This window comes from Oncorhynchus gorbuscha, unplaced genomic scaffold (assembly GCF_021184085.1).
Source record: "Oncorhynchus gorbuscha isolate QuinsamMale2020 ecotype Even-year unplaced genomic scaffold, OgorEven_v1.0 Un_scaffold_1939, whole genome shotgun sequence".
In the NCBI taxonomy this organism is placed as follows: domain Eukaryota; kingdom Metazoa; phylum Chordata; class Actinopteri; order Salmoniformes; family Salmonidae; genus Oncorhynchus; species Oncorhynchus gorbuscha.
The window spans coordinates 77,501-97,270 of record NW_025746584.1 but is presented as its reverse complement, the minus strand read 5'-3'; the positions used below and the strand labels follow the sequence as shown (position 1 = coordinate 97,270).

The 19,770-nt window shown below is 46.4% G+C and overlaps 1 protein-coding gene across 1 annotated transcript in view; it reads left to right on the top strand.

Moving 5' to 3' along the window:
• Window positions 1-4,484: 4,484 nt before the first annotated feature.
• The window catches only part of LOC124024589 (dystrophin-like), a gene marked incomplete at both ends in the record, with an annotated part of 76,961 nt that continues 61,675 nt past the window's right edge, over window positions 4,485-19,770 (top strand). Inside the window, 1 exon segment of the mRNA XM_046338486.1 lies at window positions 4,485-4,603. Within this exon segment, the coding sequence (XP_046194442.1) occupies window positions 4,531-4,603 (73 nt within the window).

The window sequence follows — 19,770 nt, the reverse complement described above, 5'->3', positions numbered from 1 at the left end:
ACCCTCTGTATCAACACATAATACATCACCCACTGTATCAACACATAATACATCACCCGCTGTATCAACACCACTAACACATAATACATCACCCACTGTATCAACACATAATACATCACCCACTGTATCAACACATAATACATCACCCTCTGTATCAACACATAATACATCACCCACTGTATCAACACATAATACATCACCCTCTGTATCAACACATAATACATCACCCTCTGTACTAACACCACTAACACATAATACATCACCCTCTGTATCAACACCACTAACACATAATACATCACCCTCTGTATCAACACATAATACATCACCCACTGTACTAACACATAATACATCACCCTCTGTATCAACACATAATACATCACCCTCTGTATCAACACATAATACATCACCCTCTGTATCAACACCACTAACACATAATACATCACCCTCTGTACTAACACATAATACATCACCCGCTGTATCAACACCACTAACACACAATACATCACCCTCTGTATCAACACATAATACATCACCCGCTGTATCAACACCACTAACACATAATACATCACCCTCTGTATCAACACATAATACATCACCCTCTGTATCAACACATAATACATCACCCTCTGTATCAACACCACTAACACACAATACATCACCCTCTGTATCAACACATAATACATCACCCGCTGTATCAACACCACTAACACATAATACATCACCCTCTGTATCAACACATAATACATCACCCTCTGTATCAACACATAATACATCACCCTCTGTATCAACACCACTAACACATAATACATCACCCTCTGTATCAACACATAATACATCACCCTCTGTATCAACACATAATACATCACCCGCTGTATCAACACCACTAACACATAATACATCACCCTCTGTATCAACACATAATACATCACCCTCTGTATCAACACCACTAACACATAATACATCACCCACTGTATCAACACATAATACATCACCCGCTGTATCAACACATAATACATCACCCTCTGTATCAACACCACTAACACATAATACATCACCCTCTGTATCAACACCACTAACACATAATACATCACCCACTGTACTAACACATAATACATCACCCGCTGTACTTACAAATCAAATCAAATCAAATCAAATTTATTTATAACACATAATACATCACCCTCTATCTCAAACATCACCCTGCTGTACAGAAACCCATAAAACCCCAAACAGCAAACAATGCAGGTGTAAAAGCACGGTGGCTAGGAAAAACTCACCCCTGTAAACATAAAAACCTAGGAAGAAACCTAGAGAGGAACATCAGTCCTCTTCCTCTAGAGATTATAACAGAACATGACCAAGATGTTCATGTTCATAAATGACCAGCATGGTCACATAATAATCACCCTCTGCAGAACAGTTAAACTCACCCTCTGTACTGGACCACAGCAAGGAGCCATACATCAGGTAGTCCTGGGGCACGGTCCTAGGGCATCAGGTCCCCTGTATCAAGACAAATACAAGAGTAGAATTAGAGAGAGCATATGTGGGGTGGCCAGTCCTCTTCTGGCTGTGCCGGGTGGAGATTATAACAGAATGGCCAAGATGTTCAAACATAAATCACCAGCATGGTTCAATAATAGTAAGGCAGAACAGTTGAAACTGGAGCAGGAGCATGGCCAGGTGGACTGGGGACAGCAACAGTCCTCATGTCAGGTAGTCCTGGGACATCCAGGGCCCAGGCCAGTTGAAACTGTAGCAACACATGGCCAGGTGGACTGGGGACACAAGGATCATCATGTCTGTAGTCTGGGGCATGGTTCTAGGGCTCAGGTCCTCCAGAGTATAGAACCCTCTGTAGAGAAGGAGAGAATTAGAGAACGCACACTTAGATTTACACAGGACACCGAATAGGACAGGAGAAGTACTCCAGATAAACAAACTGACCCTAGCCCCCAACACATAAACTACTGCAGCATAAATACTGGAGACTGAGACAGGAGGGGTCCTCTGTGGCCCCATCCATAAGGACACCCCCGGACAGGGCCAAACAGCAAGGATATAACCCCACCCACTTTGCCAAAGCACAGCCCCCACACCACTAGAGGGAAATCTTACACATAATACATCACCCACTGTACCAACACATAATACATCACCCTCTGTATCAACACATAATACATCACCCTCTGTATCAACACATAATACATCACCCTCTGTATCAACACATAATACATAATACATCACCCGCTGTATCAACACATAATACATCACCTGCTGTATCAACACATAATACATAATACATCACCCGCTGTATCAACACATAATACATCACCCTCTGTATCAACACCACTAACACATAATACATCACCCACTGTACTAACACATAATACATCACCCGCTGTACTAACACATAATACATCACCCACTGTATCAACACATAATACATCACCCTCTGTATCAACACCACTAACACATAATACATCACCCTCTGTATCAATACATAATACATCACCCTCTGTATCAACACCACTAACACATAATACATCACCCACTGTACCAACACATAATACATCACCCTCTGTATCAACACATAATACATCAGTATAGATGAGTGGGTTGTGTGTGTATGCAGGTGTGTGTGTAAAACGTAGGGCAAAAACAAACTAATGTCCAGGCCTTACTTCATTGGGCCTTAAGTCTAGGTCCAAAAGGCTTCTTAACAGCTTCTACACCCAAGAGATAAGACCCTGAAGAGTTCATCAAATGGCCACCCAGACTATCTGCATTGTCGTCCCCTCCACCCTCTCTGTTGTGCTGCTGTTGCTACTCTCTGTTTATTATCTATGCACTGTCACTTTAACTCTACCTACATGTACATATTACCTCAATTACCTCCACTAAGCGGTGCCCCTGCACATTGACTCTGTACCGGTACCTCCTGTTCATAGGCAAGAGCCTGTCAGTAAGCGTTTCACTGTAAGGTCTACTACACCTGTTGTATTCGGCGCACGTGACAAATGACATCTGATTTGAATTGGGAAGCTCTCTTAACATCTGTTTCCTGGTTCCTTTATAGACCTGCGTTTCACTAACTGCTCTCCCAAGGCAGCAGGCCTCAGGAAGCGTTTCACTAACTGCTCTCCCAAGGCAGCTGGCCTCAGGAAGCGTTTCACTAACTGCTCTCCCAAGGCAGCTGGCCTCAGGAAGCGTTTCACTAACTGCTCTCCCAAGGCAGCTGGCCTCAGGAAGCATTTCACTAACTGCTCTCCCAAGGCAGCTGGCCTCAGGAAGCGTTTCACTAACTGCTCTCCCAAGGCAGCTGGCCTCAGGAAGCGTTTCACTAACTGCTCTCCCAAGGCAGCTGGCCTCAGGAAGCGTTTCACTAACTGCTCTCCCAAGGCAGCTGGCCTCAGGAAGCGTTTCACTAACTGCTCTCCCAAGGCAGCTGGCCTCAGGAAGCGTTTCACTAACTGCTCTCCCAAGGCAGCTGGCCTCAGGAAGCGTTTCACTAACTGCTCTCCCAAGGCAGCTGGCCTCAGGAAGCGTTTCACTAACTGCTCTCCCAAGGCAGCTGGCCTCAGGAAGCGTTTCACTAACTGCTCTCCCAAGGCAGCTGGCCTCAGGAAGCGTTTCACTAACTGCTCTCCCGGCAGCTCAACACATAAGGCAGGCCTCAGGAAGCGTTTCACTAACTGCTCTCCCAAGGCAGCTGGCCTCAGGAAGCATTTCACTAACTGCTCTCCCAAGGCAGCTGGCCTCAGGAAGCATTTCACTAACTGCTCTCCCAAGGCAGCTGGCCTCAGGAAGCGTTTCACTAACTGCTCTCCCAAGGCAGCTGGCCTCAGGAAGCATTTCACAGGGAGAGATACAGAATCATTGTTAAACTCATCAGAATACTTGGTAGTGGACACACCATCCTTTCCTGATAGAGAAAATCAACATTTCGTTAGTTTTCACTATGTTAAATCTTAGGGGTGGCAGGGTAGCCTAGTGGTTAGCGCGTTGAACTAGTAACCGGAAGGTTGCAAGTTCAAATCCCCGAGCTGACAAGGTACAAATCTTTTGTTCTGCCCCTGAACAGGCATTTAACCCACTGTTCCCAGGCCGTCATTGAAAATAAGAATTTATTCTTTAACTGACTTGCTTAGTTAAATAAAGGTAAAATAAAATTTAAAAATCAGTCGAGTCAGGTCAGAGACATTCATCCCTAACACTCATCCACAGGTCGCAGGTCAGATGTTAGCTCTCAAATTCCTCAGTGGGTTTTCCTTATTTTATCTGGCTCAAGGCAAGATTGTAAATTTGTGTCTGACCTCAGAACAGGATTCAATAAGTAAAGCTCTAATCTGCCCAGTCATCATCCAATCAGCTCTTCTACTCCTTTACCTGTTGGCATTTAGTCTGGAACAGAGTGGTCTCATTGGCTAGAGGATGTTTAGAGGATGAATCTGATTGGCTCATTCTGTTCCTGCCCCCTGCAGGCCCGAGCTGTTTGATTGGAGCATTGTGGAGAAGCAGAAGAGTGCCATGGAGAGATTGGATCACGCCTTCAGCAAGGCTGAGCAAACCCTGGGCATAGACAGACTGCTGGACGCTGAGGGTAAGATCCCTGACCCCTAACGCAGACCCTAACCCTGACCCCTAACCCAGACCCTAAACCTGACCCCTAACCCAGACCTTAAACTAGACCCTAACCCAGACCCTAATCCTGACCCCTAACCCAGACCCTAAACCTGACCCCTAACGCAGACCCTGACCCCTAACCCAGACCCTAAACCTGACCCCTAACCCAGACCCTGACCCATAACCCAGACCCTAAACCTGACCCCTAACCCAGACCATAAACTAGACCCTAACCCAGACCCTAACCCCTAACCCAGGCCCTAACCCTGACCCCTAACTGAGACCCTGACCCCTAACTCAGACCCCTAACCCTGGCCCCTAAACCTGACCCCTAACCCAGACCCCTAACCCTGACCCCTAACCCAGACCCCTAACCCTGACCCCTAACCCAGACCCTAAGACTGACCCCTAACCCAGACCCTAACCCTGGCCCCTAACCCAGACCCTAAGCCTGACCTCTAACCCTTCAGTAAGGCGGAGCGGCCCCTGGGCACAGACTGCTGGACGCTGAGAGGAAGAGACACCTGTATTGAGACCGTTTATAATAAAATGTCATCTGAAACCCCTCGGCATCACTTGGGCTCAAAAGTGAGGAATAGTTACAGTATTATCCTGTGCTGTTGTTTAAGCCAGTGAATCTCACCGTCGTCACGTCGGCGTGATTTAGGACTTCCAACCCCTTTTAAAACCTTTTACTGCAGTGGGCTAAATCAGGGCCAATCAGACTGTTTCTTGGTCGTCTAAAACAAATCTACTTTGTAACAAAATATCCACCTCACACACATGGTTATGGGTTTAACAACAGTATCCACCTCACACACATGGTTATGGGTTTAACAACAGTATCCACCTCACACACATGGTTATGGGTTTAACAACAGTATCCACCTCACACACATGGTTATGGGTTTAACAACAGTATCCACCTCACACACATGGTTATGGGTTTAACAACAGTATCCACCTCACACACATGGTTATGGGTTTAACAACAGTATCCACCTCACACACATGGTTATGGGTTTAACAACAGTATCCACCTCACACACATGGTTATGGGTTTAACAACAGTATCCACCTCACACACATGGTTATGGGTTTAACAACAGTATCCACCTCACACACATGGTTATGGGTTTAACAACAGTATCCACCTCGCACACATGGTTATGGGTTTAACAACAGTATCCACCTCACACACATGGTTATGGGTTTAACAACAGTATCCACCTCACACACATGGTTATGGGTTTAACAACAGTATCTACCTCACACACATGGTTATGGGTTTAACAACAGTATCTACCTCACACACATGGTTATGGGTTTAACAACAGTATCCACCTCGCACACATGGTTATGGGTTTAACAACAGTATCCACCTCACACACATGGTTATGGGTTTAACAACAGTATCCACCTCACACACATGGTTATGGGTTTAACAACAGTATCTACCTCACACACATGGTTATGGGTTTAACAACAGTATCCACCTCACACACATGGTTATGGGTTTAACAACAGTATCCACCTCACACACATGGTTATGGGTTTAACAACAGTATCCACCTCACACACATGGTTATGGGTTTAACAACATTATCCACCTCACACACATGGTTATGGGTTTAACAACAGTATCCACCTCACACACATGGTTATGGGTTTAACAACAGTATCCACTTTCACACACATGGTTATGGGTTTAACAACAGTATCCACCTCACACACATGGTTATGGGTTTAACAAAATATCCACCTCACACACATGGTTATGGGTTTAACAACAGTATCTACCTCACACACATGGTTATGGGTTTAACAACAGTATCTACCTCACACACATGGTTATGGGTTTAACAACAGTATCCCCCTCACACACATGGTTATGGGTTTAACAACAGTATCCACCTCACACACATGGTTATGGGTTTAACAACAGTATCCACCTCACACACATGGTTATGGGTTTAACAACAGTATCCACCTCACACACATGGTTATGGGTTTAACAACAGTATCCACCTCACACACATGGTTATGGGTTTAACAAAATAAGACACCTGTATCATGTCAGATATAGAGTTGAAATGTCTTCCATTTTGAGTTTTCATCCCAACATTACACTTCATATACATCACAGAAGACTGAAATATAACTAAGCCGTTTGACATAGAAACCCATGATTCCACATCAGGGTGATTTGGTCATTTGACTACAGGAAAGGATACACTTCGTATGTTTGGCCTACAGAACATTGGATCATCTAACGGAAGCTGAGTTAGAGCTGTGTTTGTGAGAGAAAAAAGTCTGTTGAGTCAGATTGGTTTGAGCTACAAACTATTTAAAGCAATCTCTGAAAAGATGAGGCTCTCAGGGACACGCCCGTGTGACATGTTTAGGTCTATGACCTCACAAGCTACAGAAGAGTCGCTAGACGGTAAAGTTCTTCCACATAGGAAATCCCAGGACATAGTCTCTAATACTGTAAGGGGTTCTTCTACATAGATCATAGGAAACCCCAGGACATAGTGTCTCTAATACTGTAAGGGTTTCTTCTATATAGATCATAGGAAACCCCAGGACATAGAGTCTATAATATTGTAAGGGGTTCTTCTACATAGATCATAGGAAACCCCAGGACATAGTGTCTATAACACTGTAAGGGGCTCTTCTACATAGATCATAGGAAACCCCAGGACATAGTGTCTCTAATACTGTAAGGGGTTGTTCTACATAGATCATAGGAAACCCCAGGACATAGTGTCTATAATACTGTAAGGGGTTCTTCTACATAGATCATAGGAAACCCCAGGACATAGTGTCTATGATACTGTAAGGGGTTCTTCTACGTAGATCATAGGATCATAGTGTCTATAATACTGTAAGGGGTTCTTCTACGTAGATCATAGGATCATAGTGTCTATAATACTGTAAGGGGTTATTCTACATAGATCATAGGAAACCCCAGGACATAGTGTCTATAATACTGTAAGGGGTTCTTCTACGTAGATCATAGGATCATAGAGTTTATAACACTGTGAGGGGTTCTTCTACATAGATCATAGGATCATAGTGTCTATAACACTGTAAGGGGTTCTTCTACATAGATCCCAGGATCATAGAGTCTATAACACTGTAAGGGGTTCTTCTATATAGATCCAGGATCAGGATAACACTGTAAGGGGTTCTTCTATATAGATCCCAGGATCATAGAGTCTATAATACTGTAAGGGGTTCTTCTACATAGATCCCAGGATCATAGAGTCTATAACACTGTAAGGGGTTATTCTATATAGATCCCAGGATCATAGAGTCTATAACACTGTAAGGGTTTCTTCTACATAGATCATAGGATCATAGTGTCTATAATACTGTAAGGGTTTCTTCTACATAGATCATAGGAAATCCCAGGACAACTGGTTTTTGCTTTGGTGGACCTTATGTTTTGTATTGATATTTGTCAATGAAACGCATGAATACAACTGTTTATTTATTTATTTAGTTGACTCTTTGCAAACTGGAAACCACATATCCGAGGCTGCATTCATTGTAGCTGGGGATTTTAACAAGGCTAATCGTGAAAACAATACTCCCTAAATTGTATCAGCATATCGATTGCGCAACCAGGGCTGGTAAAACCCTGGATCATTGTTATTCTAATTTTCGCGACGCATATAAGGCCCTGCCCCGCCCTCCTTTCGGAAAAGCTGACCACGACTCCATTTTGTTGCTCCCTGCAGACAGAAACTAAAACAAGAAGCTCCCGCGCTGAGGTCTGTTCAACGCTGGTCCGACCAATCTGATTCCACACTCCAAGACTGCTTCCATCACGTGGACTGGGATATGTTCCGCATTGCTTCCAACAACAACATTGACGAATACGCTGATTCGGTGAGCGAGTTCATTAGAAAGTGCATTGACGATGTCGGTCCCATAGCAACGATTAAAACATTCCCAAACCAGAAACCGTGGATTGATGGCAGCATTTGCGTGAAACTGAAAGCGCGAACCACTGCTTCTAACCAGGGCAAGGTGACCGGAAACATGACCTAATACAAACAGTGCAGCTATTCCCTCCACAAGGCAATCAAACAAACTAAGCGTCAGTTTAGAGACAAAGTAGAGTCACAATTCAACGGCTCAGACACAAGAGGTATGTGGCAGGGTCTACAGTCAATCACAGATAACAAAAAGAAAACCTGCCCCGTCACGGACCAGGATGTCTTGCTCCCAGACAGACTAAATAATTTTTTTGCCCGCTTAGAGGACAATACAGTGCCACTGACATGGCCCGCAACCAAAACCTGCGGACTCTCCTTCACTGCAGCCGACGTGAGTAAAACATTTAAACGTGTTAACCCTCACAAGGCTGGAGGCCCAGACGGCATCCCCAGCCGCATCCTCAGAGCATGCGCAGACCAGCTGGCTGGTGTGTTTACGGACATATTTAATCAATCCTTATCCCAGTCTGCTGTTCCCACATGCTTCAAGAGGGCCACCATTGTCCCTGTTCCCAAGAAAGCTAAGATAACTGAGCTAAACGACTACCGCCCCGTAGCACTCACTTCCGTCATCATGAAATGCTTTGAGAGACTAGTCAAGGACCATATCACCTCCACCCTACCTGACACCCTAGACCCACTCCAATTCGGTTACCGCCCAAATAGGTCCACAGACGACCCAATCTCAACCACACTGCACACTGCCCTAACCCATTTGGACAAGAGGAATACCTATGTGTGAATGCTGTTCATCGACTACAGCTCAGCATTTAACACCATAGTACCCTCCAAACTCGTCATCTAGCTCGAGACCCTGGGTCTCGATCGCGCCCTGCGAAACTGAGTACTGGACTTCCTGACGGGCTGCCCCCAGGTGGTGAGGGTAGGTAACAACATCTCCACCCCGCTGATCCTCAACACTGGGGCCCCACAAGGGTGCGTTCTGAGCCCTCTCCTGTACTCCCTGTTCACCCACGACTGCGTGGCCACGTACGCCTCCAACTCAATCATCAAGTTTGCGGACGAAATAGTGTGTGAAATAGTTTTGTGTTCTACTTGTAGCCCTGGTTGTCCTGAAAATACAATGTTAAAACACTTCATTGTGAGAATAAATATAAGGGCTGGACGTGCAGATCAATGAAAGTCAGATCAATGAGAAGCTGATTTTTGCTGTGGCCTTGGGACTGGTAGGGTTAATAAACAGCACTGTGTTGGTGTGTAAACAGGCCTAAGCAGGACATGACTTAGCAGGGTGGTGTTGAGGCATGGTGTTAGGTCCATGGTGTTAGGTCCATGGTGTTAGGTCCATGGAGTTAGGTCCATGGTGTTAGGTCCATGGAGTTAGGTCCATGGTGTTGAGGCATGGTGTTAGGTCCATGGTGTTAGGTCCATGGTGTTAGGTCCATGGAGTTAGGTCCATGGTGTTGAGGCATGGTGTTAGGTCCATGGTGTTAGGTCCATGGTGTTAGGTCCATGGAGTTAGGTCCATGGTGTTAGGTCCATGGAGTTAGGTCCATGGTGTTGAGGCATGGTGTTGTTAGGTCCATGGTGTTAGGTCCATGGTGTTAGGTCCATAGTGTTAGGTCCATGGTGTTAGGTCCATGGTGTTAGGTCCATGGTGTTGAGGCATGGTGTTGAGGCATGGTGATAGGTCCATGGTGTTGAGGCATGGTGTTGAGGCATGGTGTTAGGTCCATGGTGTTAGGTCCATGGAGTTAGGTCCATGGTGGTGTTGAGGCATGGTGTTAGGTCCATGGTGTTAGGTCCATGGTGTTGAGGCATGGTGTTAGGTCCATGGTGTTAGGTCCATGGTGTTAGGTCCATGGAGTAAGGTCCATGGTGTTAGGTCCATGGTGTTAGGTCCATGGTGTTGAGGCATGGTGTTGAGGCATGGTGTTAGGTCCATGGTGTTAGGTCCATGGTGTTAGGTCCATGGTGTTAGGTCCATGGTGTTGAGGCATGGTGTTAGGTCCATGGTGTTAGGTCCATGGTGTTGAGGCATGGTGTTAGGTCCATGGTGTTAGGTCCATGGTGTTAAGGCATGGTGTTAGGTCCATGGAGTTAGGTCCATGGTGGTGTTGAGGCATGGTGTTAAGTCCATGGTGTTGAGGCATGGTGTTAGGTCCATGGTGCTGTGGTCCATGGTACCACAGTATATTGTGCACTGTGGCGTAGTCCCATGGTCCAGTATGAATTAGTATTCAGTGGACAGATTGTCAGCTGCCCCGTCCTAATCAATTATGACACTGGTGTCATGCTCTCATTGAGACGTTAAATAGTCCCAATCACAGAGTGCTAACTATACACCAATGGAATATGGTGGAGCAGAATGCTGATTGGCTACGGCCTAGTAGATTCTGGTCACCTTGGCGATGAAAAGAGATAATCTGGGAGATATGAATTGCATTAATAACTGCACTTATTGAGGATGTTATGATTGGTGATGTCATTGTTATGCCCTGCCCAGTCATGTTATGATTGGTGATTGTGATGTTATACCCAGTCATCATTTTACATTACATTTAAGTCATTTAGCAGACGCTCTTATCCAGAGCGACTTACAAATTGATGCATTCTCCTTATGACATCCAGTAGAACAGTCACTTTACAATAGTGCATCTAAATTTACATTTAAGTCATTTAGCAGACGCTAAATCTTAAAGAGTGGGGGGTGGGAAGGATTACTTATCCTATCCTAGGTATTCCTTAAAGAGGTGGGGTTTCAGGTGTCTCCGGAAGGTGGTGATTGACTCCGCTGTCCTGGCGTCGTGAGGGAGTTTGTTCCACCATTGGGGGGCCAGAGCAGCGAACAGTTTTGACTGGGCTGAGCGGGAACTGTACTTCCTCAGTGGTAGGGAGGCGAGCAGGTCAGAGGTGGATGAACGCAGTGCCCTTGTTTGGGTGTAGGGCCTGATCAGAGCCTGGAGGTACTGAGGTGCCGTTCCCCTCACAGCTCCGTAGGCAAGCACCATGGTCTTGTAGCGGATGCGAGCTTCAACTGGAAGCCAGTGGAGAGAGCGGAGGAGCGGGGTGACGTGAGAGAACTTGGGAAGGTTGAACACCAGACGGGCTGCGGCGTTCTGGATGAGTTGTAGGGGTTTAATGGCACAGGCAGGGAGCCCAGCCAACAACGAGTTGCAGTAATCCAGACGGGAGATGACAAGTGCCTGGATTAGGACCTGCGCCGCTTCCTGTGTGAGGCAGGGTCGTACTCTGCGGATGTTGTAGAGCATGAACCTACAGGAACGGGCCACCGCCTTGATGTTAGTTGAGAATGACAGGGTGTTGTCCAGGATCACGCCAAGGTTCTTAGCGCTCTGGGAGGAGGACACAATGGAGTTGTCAACCGTGATGGAGAGATCATGGAACGGGCAGTCCTTCCCCGGGAGGAAGAGCAGCTCCGTCTTGCCGAGGTTCAGCTTGAGGTGGTGATCCGTCATCCACACTGATATGTCTGCCAGACATGCAGAGATGCGATTCGCCACCTGGTCAGAAGGGGGAAAGGAGAAGATTAATTGTGTGTGGTTTGAGCAGAGGGCAGAGGGTTTGAGCAGAGGGAAGAGATGATAGGATGGAAGAGGAGAGAGTAGCGGGGGAGAGAGAGCGAAGGTTGGGACGGCGCGATACCATCCGAGTAGGGGCAGTGTGGGAGGTGTTGGATGAGAGCGAGAGGGAAAAGGATACAAGGTAGTGGTCGGAGACTTGGAGGGGAGTTGCAATGAGGTTAGTGGAAGAACAGCATCTAGTAAAGATGAGGTCGAGCGTATTTCCTGCCTTGTGAGTAGGGGGGGAAGGTGAGAGGGTGAGATCAAAAGAGGAGAGGAGTGGAAAGAAGGAGGCAGAGAGGAATGAGTCAAAGGTAGACGTGGGGAGGTTAAAGTCGCCCAGAACTGTGAGAGGTGAGCCGTCCTCAGGAAAGGAGCTTATCAAGGCATCAAGCTCATTGATGAACTCTCCGCAGAACCAGCGGTGCCGTGTTATGAACCAGCGGTGCCAGTCATGTTATGATTGGTGATTGTGATGTTATACCCAGTCATGTTATGATTGGTGATTGTGATGTTATACCTAGTCATGTTATGATTGGTGATTGTGATGTTATACCCAGTCATGTTATGATTGGTGATTGTGATGTTATACCTAGTCATGTTATGATTGGTGATTGTGATGTTATACCTAGTCATGTTATGATTGGTGATTGTGATGTTATACCTAGTCCAGTCATGTTATGTTATGATTGGTGATTGTGATGTTATACCTAGTCATGTTATGATTGGTGATTGTGATGTTATACCCAGTCATGTTATGATTGGTGATTGTGATGTTATACCTAGTCATGTTATGATTGGTGATTGTGATATCTGAGGGTGGTATGTTTCTGATGTTATGATATAACCACAGCTGTTTGAATAATAACAGGGGGGTACATTGCTACTAATTATATATATATATATATTTTTTTCACCTTTATTTAACCAGGTAGGCTAGTTGAGAACAAGTTCTCATTTGCAACTGCAACCTGGCCAAGATAAAGCATAGCAGTGTGAACAGACAACACAGAGTTACACATGGAGTAAACAATTAACAAGTCAATAACACAGTACAAAAAAAGGGGAGTCTATATACATTGTGTGCAAAAGGCATGAGGAGGTAGGCGAATAATTACAATTTTGCAGACTAACACTGGAGTGATAAATTATCAGATGGTCATGTACAGGTAGATATATTGGTGTGCAAAAGAGCAGAAAAGTAAATAAATAAAAACAGTATGGGGATGAGGTAGGTGAAAATGTGTAGGCTATTTACCAATAGACTATGTACAGCTGCAGCGATCGGTTAGCTGCTCAGATAGCAGATGTTTGAAGTTGGTGAGGGAGATAAAAGTCTCCAACTTCAGCGATTTTTGCAATTCGTTCCAGTCACAGGCAGCAGAGTACTGAAACGAAAGGCGGCCAAATGAGGTGTTGGCTTTAGGGATGATCAGTGAGATACACCTGCTGGAGCGCGTGCTACGGATGGGTGTTGCCATCGTGACCAGTGAACTGAGATAAGGCGGAGCTTTACCTAGCATGGACTTGTAGATGACCTGGAGTCAGTGGGTCTGGCGACGAATATGTAGCGAGGGCCAGCCGACTAGAGCATACAAGTCGCAGTGGTGGGTGGTATAAGGTGCTTTAGTGACAAAGCGGATGGCACTGTGATAAACTGCATCCAGTTTGCTGAGTAGAGTGTTGGAAGCAATTTTGTAGATGACATCGCCAAAGTCAAGGATCGGTAGGATAGTCATTTTTACTAGGGTAAGTTTGGCGGCGTGAGTGAAGGAGGCTTTGTTGCGGAATAGAAAGCTGACTCTTGCTTTGATTTTCGATTGGAGATGTTTGATATGAGTCTGGAAGGAGAGTTTACAGTCTAGCCAGACACCTAGGTACTTATAGATGTCCACATATTCAAGGTCGGAATCATCCAGGGTGGTGATGCTAGTCGGGCATGCGGGTGCAGGCAGCGATCGGTTGAAAAGCATGCATTTGGTTTTACTAGCGTTTAAGAGCAGTTGGAGGCCACGGAAGGAGTGTTGTATGGCATTGAAGCTCGTTTGGAGGTTAGATAGCACAGTGTCCAAGGACGGGCCGGAAGTATATAGAATGGTGTCGTCTGCGTAGAGGTGGATCAGCGAATCGCCCGCAGCAAGAGCAACATCATTGATATATACAGAGAAAAGAGTCGGCCCGAGAATTGAACCCTGTGGCACCCCCATAGAGACTGTCAGAAGACCGGACAGCATGCCCTCTGATTTGACACACTGAACTCTGTCTGCAAAGTAATTGGTGAACCAGGCAAGGCAGTCATCCGAAAATCCGAGGCTACTGAGTCTGCCGATAAGAATATGGTGATTGACAGAGTCGAAAGCCTTGGCAAGGTCGATGAAGACGGCTGCACAGTACTGTCTTTTATCGATGGCGGTTATGATATCGTTTAGTACCTTGAGTGTGGCTGAGGTGCACCCATGACCGGCTCGGAAACCAGATTGCACAGCGGAGAAGGTACGGTGGGATTCGAGATGGTCAGTGACCTGTTTGTTGACTTGACTTTCGAAGACCTTAGATAAGCAGGGCAGGATGGATATAGGTCTGTAACAGTTTGGGTCCAGGCAGCTTTCCAATCTTTGGGGATCTCAGACGATATGAAAGAGAGGTTGAACAGGCTGGTAATAGGGGTTGCGACAATGGCGGCGGATAGTTTCAGAAATAGCGGGTCCAGATTGTCAAGCCCAGCTGATTTGTACGGGTCCAGGTTTTGCAGCTCTTTCAGAACATCTGCTATCTGGATTTGGGTAAAGGAGAACCTGGAGAGGCTTGGGCGAGGAGCTGCGGGGGGGGCGGAGCTGTTGGCCGAGGCTGGAGTAGCCAGGCGGAAGGCATGGCCAGCCGTTGAGAAATGCTTGTTGAAGTTTTCGATAATCATGGATTTATCGGTGGTGACCGTGTTACCTAGCCTCAGTGCAGTTGGCAGCTGGGAGGAGGTGCTGTTGTTCTCCATGGACTTCACAGTGTCCCAGAACTTTTTGGAGTTGGAGCTACAGGATGCAAACTTCTGCCTGAAGAAGCTGGCCTTAGCTTTCCTGACTGACTGTGTGTATTGGTTCCTGACTTCCCTGAACAGTTGCATATCGCGGGGACTATTCAATGTTATTGCAGTCCGCCACAGGATGTTTTTGTGCTGGTCGAGGGCAGTCAGGTCTGGAGTGAACCAAGGGCTGTATCTGTTCTTAGTTCTGCTTTTTCTGAACGGAGCATGCTTATCTAAAATGGTGAGGAAGTTACTTTTAAAGAATGACCAGGCATCCGCAACTGACGGGATGAGGTCAATGTCCTTCCAGGATACCCGGGCCAGGTCGATTAGAAAGGCCTGCTCACAGAAGTGTTTTAGGGAGCGTTTGACAGTGATGAGGGGTGGTCGTTTGACTGCGGCTCCGTAGCAGATACAGGCAATTAGGCAGTGATCGCTGAGATCCTGGTTGAAGACAGCGGAGGTGTATTTGGAGGGCCAGTTGGTCAGGATGACGTCTATGATAGTGCAGTAACATGCTAGCTGTTCCCATAGACTTCCAGTCGTTGAACCAAGGAAGATCCATTTCAAAGAGGTGGAAATATAAATATATACAGATTTAAAATTACGTCATGTTTTGCAGCAGTGACAACAATTTAGTATGGGAGGGCCACCGCTGCTAGATGAATATAGGGGAAACACTGGCTTCTTATTTCTAGTTGATATAACTGTTGTGGTTGAGTGATGCGTCATCCTATATCATCCCACTATAGGAGTGGGAGTTGTACCTCCCTCTTATTTCTAGTTGATATAACTGTTGTGGTTGAGTGATGCGTCATCCTATATCATCCCACTATAGGAGTGGGAGTTGTACCTCCCTCTTATTTCTAGGAATCTAGGTGATATATTTGTCCCATGTGGTCATGTGATATACAGTATGTTGCTTCTGTTAGCTGTGTGAAATATATCAGTCCTCCTCCTCCTGCGTGGCTATTTGATATAGCCCACCCTAGTGGCTTGGTGATATATATTGCCTGGTGGCTCCCTGTGTGTGTGTGTGTGTGTGTGTGTGTGTGTGTGTGTGTGTGTGTGTGTGTGTGTGTGTGTGTGTGTGTGTGTGTGTGTGTGTGTGTGTGTGTGTGTGTGTGTGTGTGTGTGTGTGTGTGTGTGTGTGTGTGTGTGTGTGTGTGTGTGTGTGTGTGTGTGTGTGTGTGTGATTCATGTATATTGCTCTGGTGGCAGTGTGTGTGATATGTGATGCTCTCAATGTGATCTGTCTCTGTCAGTTATTATCAGAGAGACAGATCTGTAGGGTTACAGTCAGGGACGCACACTGCCCTCACTACATCCTCGTTTACCCTCAGCGAGAGAGAAAGAGAGACAGAGAGGGAAGGAGAAAGTGACAGGGGAAGGGAGAGAGAGAGAGAGAGAGAGAGAGAGAGAGAGAGAGAGAGAGAGAGAGGGGGGGGTGAGTGTAGGGACACAGAGAGAAAGAGTGAGGGTTGATGAGGCTGAGGGATGTTGTGGTGATGTCTGTCTGTCTGTCTACTGAACAGACTGAATCAGCACAGAGAGAGAGAGGGGGTGAGTGTAGGGGCACAGAGGGAGAGGGGGTGAGTGTAGGGCCACAGAGAGAGAGGGGGTGAGTGTAGGGGCACAGAGAGAAAGAGTGAGGGTTGATGAGGCTGAGGGATGTTGTGGTGATGTCTGTCTGTCTGTCTGTCTACTGAACAGACTGAATCAGCACAGAGCCAGTTGGAGCTGCAGCTGAGGCCTTCATTAACATGGCTAGCTACATCACACTCCGATGGGAGACTATAAAGACAATGTGCATCCTAAATAGGGCCCTGGTCTAAAGTAGTGCACTATATAGGGAATAGGGCCCTGGTCTAAAGTAGTGCACTATATAGGGAATAGGGCCCTGGTCTAAAGTAGTGCACTATATAGGTAATAGGGTATTAGTTGGGTTATGTCCTAAATGGCACCCTATTCCCTATATACTGCACTACTTTTGACCACGACCCACATATTGACTCACTCAGAAGTAGTTCACTATATTTGGAGTAAAGTATAATTTCAGACGTACCCCTTGTGTGATTCTACCTCAGCATCAACTAAACTGCACTCTCTCTCCTTCTACCAACCACTTATCTTCCCTCTGGGCTCAACACACCACCCTGCCATCCATCAGTTTCTATGGTTCCCATTATTCTGGTCTCCAGTTACCTCTGTGTGATGGATTAGGTGAGGGGAGGGGTTGAGTCTTTTCAAAGTACCACTGAAGCCTTTAATTCGGGTGTTTTCAGATAGTGTGGGTGGACTATTTTTTGGCAAAGCGCTCCAGGCGTCTCAAGTGGAAAATAGTTCAACTTTTGTGCAGTAACAGTGCTGGGAAAACGGCGGTGTGATCGATGACTCTGGCATCAATTACTCTGCTCTTTATTAACTGCTGTGCCATCCATTACAGTGGCTGGTGGATACGGTCTTAATGAAGGCAGATGTGGCTGTAGTCTAGCAGCATGTCAGACAGCTAAAACTCCACGCACAGCTCTGTATAGATGACGCGTTGTTTTCTATCGCAATGATGTGTCCCTCTGAACATCATCATGACTACAGAGGAAGAGAGGATGAGAGGGAAATAGAGAGAGGGAGAAGGAGAGGTAGAGAGAGGGAGAAGGAGAGGTAGAGAGAGGGAGAAGGAGAGGTAGAGAGAGGGAGAAGGAGAGGTAGAGAGAGGGAGAAGGAGAGGTAGAGAGAGGGAGAAGGAGAGGTAGAGAGAGGGAGAAGGAGAGGTAGAGAGAGGGAGAAGGAGAGGTAGAGAGAGGGAGAAGGAGAGGTAGAGAGAGGGAGAAGGAGAGGTAGAGAGAGGGAGAAGGAGAGGTAGAGAGAGGGAGAAGGAGAGAGAGGCGGAGGTAGAGAGGTAGAGGTAGAGAGGAGAGGAGAGGTATTGTAGAGAAGGAGAGAGAGGAGGAGGTAGAGAGGTAGAGGTAGAGAGGAGAGGAGAGGTATTGTAGAGAAGGAGAGAGAGGAGGAGGTAGAGAGGTAGAGGTAGAGAGGAGAGGAGAGGTATACAGAGGAAGATGAGAGGGATGAGAGGGGAAAATAGAGAGAGGAGAAGGAGAGGTAGAGAGAGGGAGAAGGAGAGGTAGAGAGAGGGAGAAGGAGGTAGAGAGAGGGAGAAGGAGAGGTAGAGAGAGGGGAGAAGGAGAGGTAGAGAGAGGGAGAAGGGAGAGGTAGGAGAGGGAGGGAGAGGTAGAGAGAGGGAGAAGGAGAGGTAGAGAGAGAGAGAAGGAGAAGGAGAGAGGAGAGGAAATGTAGAGAGGGGGAAGGAGGAGAGGTAGAGAAGGAGAGAGAGGCGGAGGTAGAGAGGTAGAGGTAGAGAGGAGAGGAGAGGTATTGTAGAGAAGGAGAGAGAGGAGGAGGTAGAGAGGTAGAGGTAGAGAGGAGAGGAGAGGTACTGTAGAGAAGGAGAGAGAGGAGGAGGTAGAGAGGTAGAGGTAGAGAGGAGAGGTATTGTAGAGAAGGAGAGAGAGGTAGAGAGGAGGGGTATTGTAGAGAAGGAGAGAGAGGAGGAGGTAGAGAGGTAGAGGTGGAGAGGAGAGGTATTGTAGAGAAGGAGAGAGAGGAGGAGGTAGAGAGGTAGAGGTAGAGAGGAGAGGTATTGTAGAGAAGGAGGTAGAGGTAGATAGGAGAGGTATTGTAGAGAAGGAGAGAGAGGTCCATGTCTGTGATGAGAGAGAGAACGATGGAAACAGAGAAAGCAGTGCCATGTCTGGGATGATTGTGTCGATGTGATTGAGTCTCATCAGCAGTAATGAGATATCAAATGGTTCCTGTCGGCCAGGTTATTAGCAGGCTGAATGAGGCAATAAACACAGAGGTATAAATAGACCAGGGAGCGTCTTATATAGAATACAGACAGGATTCAGACAGGATTCAGACAGACTACAGACAGGATTCAGACAGGATTCAGACATAATACAGACAGGATTCAGACAGACTACAGACAGAATACAGACAGGATTCAGACAGAATACAGACATGATTCAGACAGAATACAGACAGGATTCAGACAGACTACAGACAGGATTCAGACAGACTACAGACAGGATTCAGACAGACTACAGACAGAATACAGACAGGATTCAGACAGGATTCAGACAGACTACAGACAGACTACAGACAGGATTCAGACAGACTACAGACAGGATTCAGACAGAATACAGACAGGATTCAGACGGACTACAGACAGGATTCAGACAAACTACAGACAGGATTCAGACAGACTACAGACAGACTACAGACAGGATTCAGACAGACTACAGACAGGATTCAGACAGAATACAGACAGAATACAGACAGGATTCAGACAGACTACAGACAGACTACAGACAGGATTCAGACAGACTACAGACAGAATACAGACAGGATTCAGACAGACTACAGACAGGATTCAGACAGAATACAGACAGAATACAGACAGGATTCAGAAAGACTACAGACAGACTACAGACAGGATTCAGACAGACTACAGACAAACTACAGACAGACTACAGACAGGATTCAGACAGACTACAGACAGACTACAGACAGG